Here is an 18,349-nt window from a genome sequence, read left to right as displayed (position 1 = left end):
GTGTGTGTGTGTGTGTGTGTGTGTGTGTGTGTGTGTGTGTGTGTGTGTGTGTGTGTGTGTGTGTGTGTGTGAGTGTGTGTGTGTGTGTGTGTGTGTGTGTGTGTGTGTGTGTGTGTGTGTGTGTCCACTGTACATGACCCACCAGCAGGTGTCGCTTTGGAGCCGCAGCCCTGCAGCTGAGGGGCTGCCGTTTGGTTACAGCCAGTAGAATAGATGAGTCGACAATGAAGAATTAATACAACTTCATACACTATTTTCATAGCCTACAACTCTTGCAATGTAAGCCATACGTAACTTTCTCTTCACCGAAGCCGCTGCATAGCATAGCCTATTACAAATTACGTCTAACTCTATAAAGGTCTCAAAACTAACTAGGTCTAAAGTCCTATTATAGGCTATAAACGTCCATCTTTATTTGACAACCGAGCAAAGAAAGCACATATATGGCCGATAGATAGATAGGCCTATAGGCTAGTTCAGCCTGTTGGCTATCAAAACAAAACTGCCCCCTGAAATATAGTGCCGGTCGACACTTCTGATTGGCTGAGTCACGTTTGAAGCCGTTGCGAAATACCCAATGAGCACACACATGTGAATAGTTCATTTAAATATTAATGCACCAACCGGAAATAGCCACTCATGCGCTAAGGAACGTCGCTGATTATCAACCGTTGAGGAACTACATTGCATGGCGGAGGAATAGCCTAATATTAAACTATTATTTTATTATCATTATAACTGGCCTATTATTGATAGAACATCTGCCTTCCCCCTCATTATGCCCAAACAAACGCAATATACATTGTTTTCAATGTTTTCTGTTTTTTACATTTCTTGTCCCATGGCTCACACATAGTCAATATTGGTTTATTCAAAGAGTTGCTCAAATAAAACCATTTGTGGTGTGTTTAGATGTGGGGGTGTCAGTGGCAGCTGGCAGGCTCAGTAGACAGCTAAATGCACTCTAAGAAGGACGGGTCCTCAACAGCAAGCTAATGGTTCTGAATTTGACAAAGCCTTGAGAGAAATCTGGTGTATACAACTTTCCTTTACAGAGCAATGTGGAATCACTCTATAAGGTTCACTCCTGATTACTGAAAGGGTTCATAATATTTATCTGTAGCAACATTGTTTGCATTATTGGGTATGATAATAAAGCAATGGAAGCAGGGAAGAAAAACCCCTCTCAGCTGAGGGAGAAGCTAAACTTTGATATTTTTAATCAACTTAATTTTTGATGTGCTTTTTGTTGCTGAAAATAAATGTTTTTATGGTGGGGTTGAGGTGATTGGAAATTATTATTCATCCAAACACCTCAGCAAATCACCAATGGTGCTTTGTGATTTCATAGTGTGCATGAGATTTTTGTGGTCAAATCTGCATGCCTTAATTGCTTGTTGTATATTAACCTAGGCTAAATGATTTTTAGGCTACATGACATGGTTGTTTTGTAACATTAACGGCCGCACAAATCTAATTTGAAAAGTTAGTTGAAGTATATTTTCATATATAGCTTTCCATTCAGCATTGGAGGACAGCTATGCTATTTGTTGAAACCTTACAAATTGGATGAGAAAGACATACCAAAAGGGTAGCCTATACACTTCTCACTCTTCTGTATTAAACCTAAATATCTATTTATCTATTATTGAAATAATTGTACTTTCAATCAACAATTGTATCTGCATTGATTTGACTATTACATCTTTAACTGTCTGCTTCACAGACTATAATGGTAAATGTACAACTTTCTTAACAGGCATACATCCCAAGTGTCCAGACTGCCCATTTGGATCCATACCCTTACATCTATATCTGATCATGATATTTGGGTTAACTGTACATAATCAATCAAATGTATAAGTAAAAAGGGGAAAATTTGACAAGGAAAACATTGTTGAAATCCATACAATAGAAAAAGTGAGTAAAGTTGATTATGATATGAAATGTTTAACAGATATTTATTATTAACACATTTAGCTGAAACAAAACAAGGATAGCACAATGACACTATCAGGTGATAACTTGTTATATCATGTTGCTGTTTCATACAATTTGATTATTTCCTCTTTTAGGTATTAGAAACTTAGATGCAAGAGAAAAGCCCTCTGTATATTCTATACAATTATCATTTGAATATATTTTTTTAGAACAAAAGAAAATTAACAAATGTTAAACACTTATGTGTAGGCAAAGTGCATGCCTTTCAGATAACAATGTAATTTATTAGTAGCAGCCTAATTTTTTCAAGAGATCTGTTCCTTGAGGGTGAATGTTGACTTTACATTGAGGCACCAGAGCAGTCTGCACCACACTAACACAGTATATGCTCCTGATTACTGCTCTAAATGAGCCCTGCATGCTCTGCTTTTGGCTTATTCCTCAGTGGTGGAAATAGCAATAACCTGCCCTACAACAATGTAAAGACACTCCATTACAAGTAAAAAAGTCCTGCATTCAAAACCTTACAAGTGGGCCTACATAAGTAGGCTATACGCAGCAAAACTTATGGTATCAAAGTAAAGTATGGCTCTACTCATGCAAACTGTCCCCATTTAGAGAGTTATATTTTTCATTAATTATTGGAATATTAATACCTACTGATTTATTGACATAGCTTAGCCTAAATAGGCTAGCCTATAGGCCTACATGTAAGATTTTTTTTTAAAGTTGTCAACATGAAGCTATTTAGCTATACTTTTTGGTCTAATCTATAACAATGCTATTTTAGTTATTTTATAACGATGATCAAAGTTTTACATATAAAATAGATGTATATAAAATATAGATATGAAAAGTAACAACTAGCATAACTAGCTGTAAAATAAATGCAATGGAGTAAAAAGTATAATCTATCTATCTATCTAAAATGTAGGCTAATGGAGTAGGCTACAAATAGCATAACATTGAAATACTCAAGTAAAGTACAAGTAAAATTGTACTTAACAGTACCTGAGTAAATGTAGGCTAGTTACTTCCCACCTCTGGGAGCAGCCTGGATCTGAGGAACCTCTGAAGGTCTCCCGTAACCTTTTCTTCTCACAGTGCTCATAGAAACGGGGTTGAATCGTGCAGGTGAAAGTCTCCCGCGAACCGATGGGTGGCGCTATTTGTGTCAATGTCCCTAGATTCTGCTTTTCCCAACACATAGCACTGGTCTGGGGCCAGTTCAGGTCTACCGCGCCATGTGGATAAGACACTGGAGTGGATCTACAGCAGATCCCAGATCAGCGGGCCAGGGTTGGGGGTTGCTGCGGGGAAGATAGCCTCATTTCTATATAGGCTATTTGAAGGTAGGGGGCCTTAGCTACTGTGTGACTGCCATGTCTGCAGTAACATAATGACTTGAGTGGCTGAGAGGGGGGGAGAAAAGAAACAATTCAGCATTATCCAATAGTGAAATAATGCTGTTGGAGTCTGAGCACAGGCTGGGTGGGGGATGTGACTATGGATCTCTATCAACAGAGAGGGAGATGTGGGGGGAGGCTGGGACATAATGGAGTTGCCCAGAGAGGATGCCACATGGCTTGAAGAGCCTCTTGCCAACTAAAAACCCTGACATATTCAGAAGAGTTCACTCTGAAGCCTATTGGATACAGCAATACTGTGAAAGTCTGACTCTCTGAGCTATAGTGATTTAATGGCCTTATAGTGCTTCAGCTGCGTGGCCTCCTTAAAAATGACTGTATTTTTTAAGTAGAAAGTCATGGCCTATAATCTCAGGAGCAGCCTTTTGAGCACCATGATAAATGCATATAACAGTGCAGCTAATTTGACCCAAAACACCCCAAAACTCTGTGGACTATTCTTGAGATTGTCTTTCAGATCTGTGCCACAAAGGTTCACGGCAATCAGTTGGCTCATTGTGACTAAATTAAAACAAATCTGCCTGACGCGCACGCTGCTCCGCTTGTGTTACAGTGTCACTATAAAATATTCATCCATGGAAAATCTCCTTGAATCCAGTGAGTCGGGCAGTTGGCTTCATATGCTGATATAGCAGGTTAAAGTCAGCCTAGAAACATACATTTCAAGCCGGGACGTCGCTAGACCGGCTGCTGGACTAGATTAGAGGCTAAACTCGTCTACTTTTCCCCACGTTTGCTGCTGTCAAGGGGACACCGGGGAGAGACGCTTGGCACGCCTGTGCGAATCCCATCCATTCACGGAGAAAACTGAATGATGATGTCCGCTCCCTCGCCCACAGGTGAGTGAACCATCCGACTCTTTAGCCTAGGTGTGTTACGCACGTTTTCTGTTTAGGTTATTCAAGCTAAGGGGTCATAAATAAAACATAGAATCAACGTTTGGTCGCAAAGAAAACTCGTCTAAAGCCGGCTTTAAACTGGCTATAACCTGCTTCAACTATTGACCTGATGCAACAACTGGCTTTTCACAAAATGACGGTTCCGGTTCTCATATTAAAACACATTCAGTGAAGTTATGAAGTTAATGCGCGCATCTTACCAAAAAAAGAAGCATATAAATCCTAAATGTTATGATATTAGCTAGATCACAATAAAAAAAGTCATAATATGAGGGGAAACACGAAGATACGGACATAAAAGCCTAAACTCGCTATAGACCACCTCAAGTCCATATAGGAATATTATAGGAATGTTTTGATGATTTTTCGTTAAGGATGTCCATCTACAGGGTGTAGGTTTTTTAGATCATCATGGGTTTAGCTGAGCATAACATTAAAAGTTGAAGAGAAAGGAGATTGAGTTAATACTGACCTGCCGTGGCCCAGCCGGAAAAAATAAAGTAGGCTAAAGAAATAAAGAAAGAAAAAATAAAACCAAAAGATGATGAATGGATAACATATTTGGTGCCATTACGCGCAGTTGTTGGCGCACCGGGGACACAGGCGCTTCTTCACCAGCCTCCCCCTCTCTGACGTCACCGATATCTCATTCAGACTATTTGTTATCTGTTTACTCGTGTTGGAGTTTTTTTTTTTTTGTCGGAGCACACAATAGTTTAAAGGCACCGTGAGTTTCAAGATTTTTGTTCCGCATTGCTTGTTAGATTTAGTTCCGCCCATTGAGAACTTTGTGGAAATGATCCTGCTGTGACTAACTGGTGGTAAGACATTCATCTTGAAAATATGTCGGCCAAAGAAAGTCTCAATTGAATGGCATCTGAACCGCTCCCATAAATATAAAATGATTTTATTTATGTATTGAATTATCGTGAAATGAAATGAAACGAAAAAGGAAAAGAAAAACTTTCACCTCTTTGGGTTTCTTTTGTGGTTCACCATGAGGCACATGGCAAATGTGAGCTTTTATGCGAGTTTTGCTACTCATTTTTTTCGTTGATTCTAAATGTTTCTGAACGAAATTTGTCATATGAAACGAGGACAAAGTTGCATCTTAAGAAAAAAGTTAGATAAAATACAGAAACTAACATTTCCCCTTCTCTAAATGAAGCAGAGGTCTCCAGGAATTTGGATGAAATTAAAACATAATCACACACATTTAGAATTTCAATTGAATAAATAAAGGAGGAAAACAATCACCTCTTGCATGTGAAACGTTTCAAGTGTCCATACTCTCCAACTATTCAGAAAAAAGCTCTGAGAGACCTGTTTTGCCAGTATGTTTACACTTCCTGACTCTACAAGGATAGAGGATATAGGCCTAAAAAAGTGAGGGATTGGTGGCTGGAATGCATGCACTAAACGACAAAAAACACCCCCTCACCAAAAAAGAAAGGAGAAAAGGGAGAGACGAACTCAATGAACCCTTTGAACTGCATTGACAGCAATGCAGGGTAAAGGCAAATTTCCTCTGGGAGCCTACATGGTGAGGAGTGGGGGTTGGGTGAGGTTAGCTGGGGTGAGGGAGTCCAAAGTCTGCTCAGAAAGTTGCTATTGAAATAGCTCAGGAATTCCCGTGTGCTCGTGAGGTTAAATGCGCATATAATTATCTATTTTTGTCCAGATTATTAGTGCCTATTTGACTTCAGGTTACACTGCAGTGATTTTTCATCAACCTCCAGGAGCTTACAGCTCTTACATTTTTAAATAATTAATTAGAAGATAAATACAAGGTTGAATAATTACAATTAAGAATCTGATGTGGTTATAGGTGGATAAACTCTGACCTCAAATTAGTGATCATTAATACAATCACCACACAAAAAGTTGTATTTTCAGAAAGCATTATTATTATTATTAGGCTTTCTACTTGCTACATCAGTTTGATATACTTTCTAACCTAAGTATCGTTCTTGAATTTTACAACACAAAGATTTATGTCAGCCTCAAAAAGTGGTCCATTCGACAAATAAAAACTGAGTTTAGGTGGATTGTAGGGCTGCAACTATTATGTTCATTGTCGATTAATCAATTGATTATTTTCCGGATTAATCGATTAGTTTGGTCTATAAAATGTCAGAAAATGGCAAAAGAATGTTGACCAGTGTTTCCCAAAGCCCAATATGACATCCTCAAATGTCTTGTTTTGTCCACAACCCAAAGATATTCAGTTTATTGTCAGATGTTCACATCTAAGAAGCTGGCTATGACTATTTTTTCCTTAAAAAATACTCAAACAATTATCAAAATAGTTTGATTTATGTAATAGTTGACAACTAACCGAATAATCATTAGTGGATTGATCTCTTGGCAGGAGGTAAACAATACTCAATAGTATTTTCAAGAATCTCATCCAGTCTAGAGGTATAGCCCTTAGTTAAAAAAAGTGGCCTCCAGCTCCAGTTGGTGATTAAAACAAAAATAACCAACATCTAAGCAAAAAAGTTGTATTTTCAGAAAATCGTTAAATTAGGACCCCCCCACACTTAACAGACCCTATATCCTCATACAATTACCATCAGTTTGATTATACTTACAATGATCTATAATGTGAATTTCACAGCATAAAGATTTATACCATGCGTAAAGTGAGTTTAGGTGCACTAAATCCCTGATCCTGTCTTGCTCACTAGCAGGCCCACACAAGCCACCCATACCCCAGTGATGCTTTGTCATTGGCCTGCCTTCATACAGAGCTGAGCTGCATTTATGCTGATTGCCACCGACTTGCCCTGATCAGAAAGGTCCTGTCAGGATATGAGTGAGTGGATAACATCTGACACCGGGGATCCAACCCTGTGACCCAAACAGTAATTCTGTGGGCCACTGTGGAGGCCTCCTCTACACGCATCTTCAAAAACAGGCATTTGCGGGGCGGGGGCTGGGCTGGGACAGGGGTTGGGTTGGGGGTAGGGGTATAAGCTTGTGAATTCCGGAGGGTGGGCTCTCGGGCCTAGTGGGTGGAGATGGGGTTGTTGTTTCATTCCTCTAACGTGTTTTTCCTCTCTCGCCTCATACCCCAGAGTAACCGCCCCCCCCCTGGGGAAACGTCCCGGGGCAGATGTGAGATAAGACCTGGAGTTTCTCAATGGGCATACTATTTTGCAGGCTTTGCTATCGATCTGCTCACATGGCCTTGAGTAGCTGCAGCTTATGGTTGGATTGTTAGCATGCTTGCTTTCTCTGGAGTGTTCCTTCCCTATATAGGTGCTATAGTGTGTATGAAGCAGTCAGAGGTGTGGTGGGGTTTAAAGCTATACCCAAACACAATTTAGCCAACTTTTTAATTTGTGGAATAGAGTTTACACACCTTTTTTTTAGGCTGACATAAATAGTTATGATGTAAATCCATATCATATATAGTAAATACGGTAGTATCAAACAGATGTAAGCTACTGTATATAAAGAAACATGGGCCGACATTTGAGGGGAAAATACACATAGACATACATACATACATTTAATATTTTCTGAAAATACAATAGTATTGTTTCTATTGGTTGTTGTTTGCCTTATGATGATAAGTTATACTTTAGCTGCCATTTAATTTACCACTGCATCAGTGTAAGCTACCATTTCCCGAGCGACTCTCGCCTGAGGATTGATTTGATATTGACAAGTGAGGATCACAAGACTCAACACATCACTTTCCTAGTTTGTTTTTCTTGGTTTTCCAGTCACATTCCAAAGCTCTGAGTTCAGCTCTCCCCTGGTGCCCACTATGGTGATGCTGGGAGGTAGCTGGTCAGAAGCAAGAGCTCATAAACAACTTAAACAATATGGGTAGCCTTCTATAGATCATTTAAACCAATAACTCATCATCCCACTTTGCTTCATAAAAAGTGATTTTGATTTCACAGAGTAGCCTACATAGCCTGTTTATTTGCCTACAGTGGTAATGAAGCACTGTAATGAAGAACATTTAAATGAACTAATAAATAATAATAACAAAAACAGGATTCTTTATAGGTCTGGAACGGTTAAAGTGAAGATAAAAGTTTGCGAATAGTTTAATTAAGGTTGTGGAAATATATGTAGGCCTACCTCTCTGTGTTTTGTTGCCATTGTGGATTTCATTTGTACTTAAAGTACATTCATCACATAGGCTACAACTTTATTCCCTCCATAATTTATTTATGTATTTATTTATTTATAAAGTACTAATTGAAATGCATATGCATCAGCCACAATTTGGACTGTTAGGCTTGTACACATATTTCTGCATTTATGTGATCTCCACTTGTAAATCACATAAGCCAGTGGTTCTCAAATTTTTTTCCACATCAAGGACACCTAAACTGACACAAATTAAACCACAGACCCCCATTTAATCACATTTTGTCCCAGGCTTCCCCATCTGATAAGATGTTTGCTTTTAGATGTTTTATTGCAGAAAGCGTATGAAACCCATGACCAAAATAGTCATACATTCTGTCATTGTGTTACTTATGGATGGAATTATAGAGAAAATAAACGATTTCCGCTTTTGCTGGGGACCCCTGGGGGTCCCCGGACCCCACTCTGAGAACCACTGAATAAGCTGCAATACACCCTGGCCAGACTGAACACACTCCTGTATATAGGCCTGCAAGCCTACACCTGCTAATGTGAATAGCTTGCATAATAGCTACATGTAAATCTTTCAACCAGCACGGCCTTGCATTTGTTTATTTATTGGCTGCATTAACCTCATTAGGTTGTGTAGCTCTAATTGCTTGTAGCATGATCTGCAGTCGATCCTACCCGTGCTGCCTGTGACGATGTAACGTTACCCCAGGGGAATCATTAAACTTTCATTTAATCTCACCTCATCTAAGCAGCCTATGAGCCTATTGTAGCCACATCAGACCCGTAACATGGGCTCAATCTCAGCCTAAATCTCACCTCCTCACGTCATGTGTGCATTGCAAGATTAGCCCGAATCGTTCCTGCTTTATCTAACCGCCCAGGGATGGAATGACGTTATAGTTGCGAGTCCGATTCCCCCTGCCACTTCCCTGGAATCGCAGGGAGGAGAAATTAGTAGCAAGAAAGCATGTAATTGACAAAGTCACGTGTTCTCACGACGGGAACGGGCACAGCCAGCTAGAGAGCGAATGAGAGCGAAGGAGAGAGAGAGAGAGGGAGAGCGAGGAGAGGAGAGGGAGAGAGAGAGAGAGATCTACAGAGGTGGTGTGGTGTGAGGAAGGGAATTGAAGGGAAGAGAGAGAGACATGACAAAAATATCAAAAGGCAGAAAGCACGCCGTACCATGCGAGCTCAATTGGTGACCGATGGGATCGAGGATGTGGGATTAATGGTGACTACCGCAGCCCGTTTTCGCAGAGGAAGCTTCTCTATTGCAACTTGGGCGCAGAGGGTCCGCGGGGAAACATGGCCGAAGGTTATTCTGCAATTATTTTCTATTTTCTGCTCTTAGTTTGTCTGTGTGGTCAAGGTGGAGGGCAAGGTGCAAGGGGATTAATGTTATAAACCTTAAAACGAACCGAACCGCCCCTGACGAGCCCCCTATGCAACTCTGTTTTGCTGCATTCAGATTGTGCATTGTTAGAGCGTATAGAGGCTACAGCTATAGACCATGTGTACACCTGCCTTGTGGATCCTATAGCCTACAACTCCACTATGTGCAGTAGATGCACGGCAGAAATCCCGCACAAATTCCACCGACTGAGCATGCTTTTGAATGAATGAGAGAGAGAGGCAAACAACTTTTTTTGTGGGGAAGGGTTTGAGTTGATGCACACTGGAGCACTCCACCATGCGCCTCTGGTCGCTTGGCTGATCTCGAAAAATACGAGAACAGGAAATTTCTACCGACCCTGAACTTCACATAACTGTGCGAGTTGAGGGGGATTCCCCCCGCGCTTCTTCAAGAAGAAGTTTTACGCAACCGAGCCCAATAAACTTATGTAAAACGAAGCAAAGAAAAACATGAGCGCACAGGGAAATAGGCTAGTCATCCTTGTGCGGTGTAACTTGGAGCCATTCAAATGTACTGACTGTGTGCCCCCCTGTTGTAGGAGGGCCGGGTAAAGGTGGCGGAGAAGACCCCGCCAAGTCCACCGAGCAAGAGGAGCGGACTCGACCTCAGCTCCTGTCGGGCTCGGGCTTCTGCAAGTGGTTCAATGTCCGGATGGGCTTTGGATTTATCTCAATGACCAGCAGCGAAGGGAGCCCCGTCGACCCGCCTCTGGATGTTTTCGTCCACCAAGTAAGTTGACGCCAAAAACACAAGAGACGAAGAATCTGCTTCTTTGCAATGATGGTGTGATAGCATCGGCCTCGCCACAGACTACTGGAGCTTTCAAACGTGACGCGTGATTAATGAGATCTGTGTGTTTTTCTGTATTTGTTTCCAAATAGGCCTACATTTCATTTTCACTTCAAATCCTATGTCGATGCCAGCCCCCCCCCCCCCCCCCCCCCCCGTTTCTTCCAAGCACCAATCGGCGGTGATTGTATCATCTGGATGTTTTGCATGGCCAAACGTCGTTACTGTGTATCAATGTTGTCCATAGGGTTGAAAAACATGTTAGGTTTCCCCTTAAAGCCACATGAGTCCCCCCATCCTCTAACCTCGCCTCCCTCACTGGGCAGGCGAGGGAAGAGATTGCATGTGGCTGGCTATGACACAGTTCTAGCCCCATTCACTCTTGGCCTCATGGACACCACACAGCAGCACAGCCTGGGTTGATGTCCAGCCAGGCAGTCAATATTTCATAACAAATGCATGCAAAAAAGATAGAACGTTCAGTGCACACACATCATGACTATACAGTTCATTTTGTGCAGAGGAGCTGGATTTGGGGGCACCGGCGTTGCTGCTTCAGTGTTTGTGTCACTTGTTAGTGTTGACAGTCATTGCATAGCCATGGCGTGCTCAATTGAAATGTGACGGCTGGACCAGCCTCCTATCTATCCGCATTCACAGTTAACGCTCACTTGTGACGTGCAGCACCAGCCTGGCCTGTTTTATTCTTCTTCTGTGTCAAATGCAGTTGATTTATTCGTGCATCATCGACTTCATTTGGGCGGCCTGATTTTGTGTCTTTATTCGGCAGCAGACAACGAGCAGTTGCTGCCTCTCCCCTCTTTGAGCTCCTCTCTCTCTGCTGTTAAATCGCCCCTTTTTACAGTCCTATGAAGTGGCTTTAAAAGAGTCGAGGAGGCACAGAAGATAAGGGGAGTCATTTTCACCATTTCATATAGCCCCCTCTCCTGGGGTGGCGGTGCATATGGTGTATTGTGGCTCAGATATGTAGGCCTAGTTGTAAACAATGTGGAGCGATCATAATTAGGCAAACAACTGCCAATATCTACCAAAAAAAATCTAAATTTATTATTCATTTGTGACCTTATCCTCATCAGCCTAAAGGGGGTTAGACTCTGATTCTGCAAGTAGAATGGTGTTAACTCTATTACACCCCTTCAGACTGCTTTCTCAAATGCACCAGTGAGGCAGATTCATTGCAGCACTGAAGTGACGTTCTTGTGGGGCTTGTGTCATTGCTGTATCTCTCTCCAGGCTGCTACGTTGTATGCTTGCATTCATCCCACTTGCTGTTTTCTGCCACATGTCAAAAAACCTTGGCTCTGAAATAAATTACGCTCTTTACAAATGTAGCCCTGAAAATGCTTCATGATGAGATGGTGCTGCGTACACTGCAGGGACAACACGGTACAAAGAAGGAGATAAACGCTGCAGGGAGAACACGGTACAAAGGAGATAAACACCGCCTTTACACTGGATTATGTTGAAACAATATGTTGACCTTGACTCCATCTATCTTCACCATAGTAAGGTTATGTGTATCCACCTTTCAGTGTGTGTGTGTGTGTGTGTGTGTGTGTGTGTGTGTGTGTGTGTGTGTGTGTGTGCGTGCGCGCGTGTGTGGGATGAAAAGTGAATATGGATAATTCGTAATACGGATAGGCTGAGGAAAGTGGATATCGCTGCACATTGTTGACAGTTTTGGATTGAATACATTCATATTGTGGCTTGATGGAGCGACTGTGCTGCGAACTTCCTGCTGGGAAAAGATGTGTGCTTAGCAAGTGGATCAGGCCAGGGGAAGAGGTAAAGCCTAGTCCAGGGAAACAGCCTCAAGAGCTGAGCACAAGTCAAATAAACTGCCTGTCTCTGCATTTTCTAACCTGTTCTTCCAGCAGAGAGGCTGGAGACATGATAGGTTTCTGATCTCAAATCCATCAAGTGGTCTGAAAGAAGTAGGCTCCGTATTTTGTTTACAGCGAGGAAGCAACTGTGAAAATGATGTTGCCGCTGCCGCAGTTCCTGGTGTGGATGGCACTTTTTCTCAACTTGGGCACAGATAATTGCATTTTGTTTCTGCACATCTTCCTCATAATAATCCTTTCCAGAACCAGCACTTTTGATGCAAATGTATAGCATACAATGTCTGAATCACAGGTTTATTGGCCTTTTGGACATCACCAGATAGTCTGCACCCAAATGTGTGCTGCTGTACATTTACAACCGAGATTAAACATAGTTTTAGAAGCAGAAACAAACAGTAGACAATATATACTGTATATGTATGTACACTGTCAGTCAGTCAGTCACATTCTCTCTCTCTCTCTCCCTCTTTCTGCTGTCAGCTCACAGACGTTGGGACAGATTGTTGCTATTTGCAGGTTGTACTTTTTGTTAGATCAGATTAATCACTTAGTTGGTCAATATAGTTAATCACAATTTTTTAAAATAACCGATTAATTTTTGAGACACATTTTGAAGAAAAAAAAATACTACAATTCTCTCGTTCCAGCTTCTTGAATGTGAATATTTTCTGGTTTCTTTAATCTTCTGTGACACTAAACTCATTGTCTTTGGGTTATGGACTGCTGGTCAGGACAAAAGAAGGCATTTGAGGATGTCATCTTGGGCTTTGGGGAAAAAGTGATTGACATTTTTCACCATTTTATAGACCAAACGACGAATCGATTAGTCGAGAAAAATTGTTTCATCAATCGATGATGAAAATAATCGTTAGCTGCAGCCCTAGTTACATCTTCTCCATATAGACCCAGTCAGGTGGCTTGTCTTGTGTGCAAGATGGAGCACCTGAAGTGCACAGTTTGTCATCAGTCTGAATGTGAGAATGTTTTTGGTTTGATTCCTGAAAAGTTGACATGTGACGGCGACATTTGTATTCAGAGACCATTTATTATATAGACAGAAAGAGACTGTTGATCGAGATGGAGTCTGGCTCAGTCCCAACTAGGGTCATGCAATGTTTTCTGCATTTACGCTACAAGGCTTCGCTGTCAGCTGCAGTGAAAAAGAGGAGCAGAATCAGATCATTAGTCTTTTGCAGAACACTTGACTGACCACATGCATGGAGGAGAGGGGCAGAACACACTGACTGACCACATGCATGGAGGAGAGAGGGAGAGGGACGACGAAGGGGAAAGGGAAGCAGAGGGGAAGGGAGAGAGGGAGCATGAGGACAGGGGAGGGAGAGAGAGAGAGGAGGAGGAGGAGTTTTCCTAGTAAGAGGAGGGATGTGGGAAAAAATAAGTGGGGGAATGAAAGAGTGGGTGGGGAGTGGTAGTAGTAGTAGAGGAGGAAAACATGAGAGGGAGGGAGGGAGAGAGGGCAAGAGAGAGAGAGAGAGAGAGAGGGAGGGAGGTTGGAAAAAGACAAGCGAGTAGAAGAGCAAGAGGCAAGAGAGGGAGGGAGAAGGGGAGAGAGAGAGAGAGAGAGTGTGAGTCAGCGAGAGGGTCCCCGCACGACCACGAGTTCTTCCTGGGAGGCCTCTTCATCAGAGCGCCTATCTGATCACTTCCTTTTGGGAGGTGCATGTGTGTGTGTGCGTGCGTGCGCGAGGGAGCAAGAGAGAGAGAGAGAGAGAGAGAGAGAGAGAGAGAGAGAGAGAGAGAAAGTGTAATTAAACTCCTCCATACCTCTCTAGTTATTAGTCATTCTATACACAACTCTACTTTTGACCACGAACAGCAATGTTAGTATCTCTCATTTGTCAACACTCTTCTACCTGAACTGTGTGCATGCGCGTACACAGTTGAGTGTGTGTGTGTGTGTGTGTGTGAGAGAGAGTTCCTGCTGGGACATGGGGGGGTGCTCTCTCCTCAGGCATTCTTTAAAAAGAGGAATTTCTTTAAAGACAAAAAGGCAGGAGGGTGGGGTGGGGGTGGGGTGGGCTGGGGGGCTGCTTGCCCTTTGTCGGTAATCAGTTTGAAATGTTGAACAGTTTGCTGCTGCTGCTGCTGCTGCTGCTATTCTTCCCAATCCTCAAGAGTGTGGGTTCAAGAGTGTGTGTGTGTGTGTGTGTGTGTGTGTGTGTGTGTGTGTGTGTGTGTGGTTTTTAGGTTTCACTTTCCGCCGATGCCTTCTGCCAGGTTGTTGTTGATGTCTACATGTGAACCTTTGTAAGATGTTTTAGGTTGTGTGTGTCTGCATGTGTGCGTGCGCGCGGGTTGTGTGCGTGTATGCGAGAGTGTGTGTGTGTTTTTTGTGTAGCGAGGTTAAAGTGGGCCCCTAGTGAGATTAACCTCTGGTCCGTGTCACCGTTTGGCATGCAGGCCCCACCCATCACTGCCTCCAGATAGCCAGTATCAGCCTTTGTCTCTCCTGCGGCCACACTATCCCCCCTCCCCTTCCCCTCTGCACATCAAAAACACCAAAGAAGAAGAAAGACGAGTCACGTGACTTCATTTTGAGGAGCTGGGCCACATATGGAGGAGATGATTGGTAATTGGAAAGGTGGTGGACTAGTAGCCGAGCGGGGCTAAAAACAAGCTGCTATTCACCTGGGCACAAAGGCAGCGGCTGCAGCGTCCATGCTGCTTTATTGATGGTCAGGGATGTTTGCATCTCTCTTGACATTTATTTTACGTCTAGTTTTAAAAACCTCAACTGCATTTTATTAGTCATTGGAAACATGCAATGAAGCCATTCATGAAACATAATTCCAACAAATCCAGTATGTCTCTTTGAAAGAGAGCACCTTTTTTAGGCAAGAGTGCTGGTTCATAATGTTACTATTTGACTTTAACAATGCAAGGGGAAATCCCCGGTGCAAATGCAGGTCCAATAAGACTTTTTCTGAACTTTGCACTCGTTTACTAGTTGTCCACTGTCAGTGTAGGAAATTTAAAAAAATATTTTGGAGGCGACTTTTGCCCCCACTCGCTAAAAACTGGTGGCAATTACAAAATTTTGGGGGCACTTTAAAACATAGTAATTAATGCATAAAGTTGCTAAAGCGTAGTGTGAACAACAGTGCTGCCGCTGTTTGTGTGAGTGTGTTCTTCTTCGTCGTCGTCTTCTGGCAAGTTGTGGCAACCAGCTTGCAAGTGCTAGTTTGTTAGAGATGGAAATTAAATGAATTTAATTAAAATAAAATTATCAAAATATTGGAGGCAATTGTTGCCCCTGGCTAAATTCCTACACTGTCCACTGTCGTTTCATAGCGTTAGCAACAACCACAAATATGGAGAAAGAATAACTTTTTGGCAGACAATCACTTTACCAATCGCTTTTTAGCAGCTAACGTTAATCACTTTTTGGCAGAACACTGGATGTTATAATCAGTGGATTTACTTTTATATTTTGATTTATTTGATCATAAAGCAGTGTCTGGATTATACCGACATGTATTGGAAATATCTGTAAGCCTTTGCTTGTTCCACACTATTGTCTGCTTGAATGAAGTGCTAACAACTGATTAGCCTTTTTCACTTCCAATCCAATTTACCCATTTTGTGTCTCAAAGGCAGGAAGTAACAGCTGCAAGCTAAACATTAACAAGGGCCCCGGCACTGGATCACCAAATTGTTTGTTAGTTGGAAACCCTCATTAATGTTTTCCTTGCACCTGTCTTACTTACTGCCTTTTTTAGACACAAAATGGGTGAATTGGGTGGGACGTGAAAAGGGCGAATTAACAGAGTTACTAAGCCATGCTAGCGGGCGCTAAGCTAACGTCAGATTACGTTACTTTATCACGTCCATCCACTTCTTCACCTTAAAAACAGCTCTCCAGGCAGCACTTTTTCCAAGCAAAAACGCACCCCTGCTCTGTCAATACCTGTAAGATATTCTTACAGGCATATAGCCTACAAAATTAACTGTTTACCGTAGCCAACGTTGGTTCTGCTTTTATTTTCCACACAGACCTCCCTTTTTTGTTAGTTTGATTTTGTTTTGTTTTTTTGTTCATAATGGAAGGAGAGTACTCGACTATTGAAATGACTTAAAATGCCTGTCCCAAATTGTTTTCCTGCACCTAGAACTTTGAAGGGATAGTTGTGATTTTTTGTTGCGGGGTTGTATGATGTACTTGCTGACAGTCAGTGTACTACAGTACATGCAGTAGAATGCAGCCGGCGCGGTCCCATAAAATGCTTCCATACCACTCACCTGGTGTAATCCAAGTCTCCACAAGCCGTGAGATGCCAAGTTGACTTGAAAAGATGTACAACCCTGTCAAGGAAGAAGTTCTAGGGAGGTTCCAGCTGCACATGGCTGTATTTCAGCTAAAACATGTACCGTAAATTACCGGTACATGTTTTCAAGGCAACTTGGCATATTGTTGTTTGTTTATTTAGGATCCCCATTAGTCATTACCGCAGTAACATCTATTCTTCCTGGGGTCCACAAAGAACAAGACACACAAACATCACACATTGATCAGTTAATCTCAACAAAACAAACTACGGTAGATGTTTCTCTCACATTCATGTCACATCAACAGTTAAAAACAAATAAAAATAAAATAAAATAAAAAGAGAGCTATTTATCTTTACTTGCGGAGACTTGGATTACACCAGGTGAGCAGTATGGAAGCTCTCGCCCCCCCTTGCTGTTTTTTTTTAATTTTTGCTCGTGACCCTGTTCACACTCAGCAGACAGCTCTACTTGCCTGATGCGGCTGGTCTCCATTCCTCCAAACCTGGACCGCGCCGGCTGCATTCTACTGCATGTAGTACACTGACTGTCAGCAAGTACATCATACAACCCCACATCAAAAAATCACAACTATCCCTTTAAGCTTTTTCTTTCAGTCTTATTTTATGCAATTGAAAGATTTGATCAGGTACTCTTCACAGACCGCTATTGTGACATACATAAAGAGACAAAAGATATGAATGACTATTGAAAATGGATTCATAGATTACATTATAATATCGAGCGCACACATACACCAACGCACACACACACACACACACACACACACACACACACACACACACACACACACACACACACACACACACACACACACACACACACACACACACACACACACACACACACACACACACACACACACACACACACGACACCACATTATGTGGCATTGTGCTTGAGCCGGATCAAGTGAAGCAGAAGCATGGGAAAATGCATGTAGATGAAAAATTTGAAAATATGTTTGGACCTTTCTTTTGGAAAACGTTTTGGTCTTCAACACTGTTTGAAAGGCATCAGTAGTGGGATTGTTTTGGTCTTCAACACTGTTTGAAAGGCATCAGTAGTGGGATTGAAATTGAGACACTTCCATCTAAAAGGCCATAATAATATATAGGCTATATATAAAAGACATGCATACAAGACATCAGAATGGCATGCAAAGAGTATCCACAGTGACTTTTTTTCGAATTTTTAATCTATATTGTAATGGAATGAATAGATAAATAGATAGATAGATAGATAATAGATAGAAAGAAATTGTTTAGACCAGGTTTTGCTATGAGTCTCTAGTTGGGTTTCCATCCACCTGTTTTTATGTGAAATTTCAAAATGCGCATTAAAATCCTGAGTGGAAACACCAGAAAATTCTATAAAACCTCCAAATATCGCAAAAAAGTTTTCACGCTTAAGGGAGGCAGAAAAGTAGGGTGTATTGATAAAAGCAAACGCGATAAATGCAGTGGAAACAGCTTTAGCGAATCTTTAACAAAACTCCATTCAAAAACATGCAGTTTTAACGGGGGAAGACAGCGGGATAACAGGTGACTCACATCCAGAATTGACAGAAGAGTGGCGTCT

The 18,349-nt window shown here is 41.9% G+C and overlaps 1 protein-coding gene across 1 annotated transcript in view; it reads left to right on the top strand.

Moving 5' to 3' along the window:
• Nucleotides 1–8,045: 8,045 nt before the first annotated feature.
• Nucleotides 8,046–18,349, top strand: part of lin28b (lin-28 homolog B (C. elegans)) — a gene marked incomplete at both ends in the record, with an annotated part of 28,423 nt that continues 18,119 nt past the window's right edge. Inside the window, 2 exons of the mRNA XM_083643007.1 lie at nucleotides 8,046–8,061; nucleotides 10,345–10,535. Coding sequence (XP_083499133.1) covers nucleotides 8,046–8,061; nucleotides 10,345–10,535 — 207 coding nt within the window. The remainder of the gene's footprint in view (nucleotides 8,062–10,344; nucleotides 10,536–18,349) is intronic.

This window comes from Poromitra crassiceps (assembly GCF_964638095.1).
Source record: "Poromitra crassiceps genome assembly, chromosome: 9".
NCBI lineage: Eukaryota > Metazoa > Chordata > Actinopteri > Beryciformes > Melamphaidae > Poromitra > Poromitra crassiceps.
This window is presented reverse-complemented; position numbering and strand designations above follow the sequence as displayed.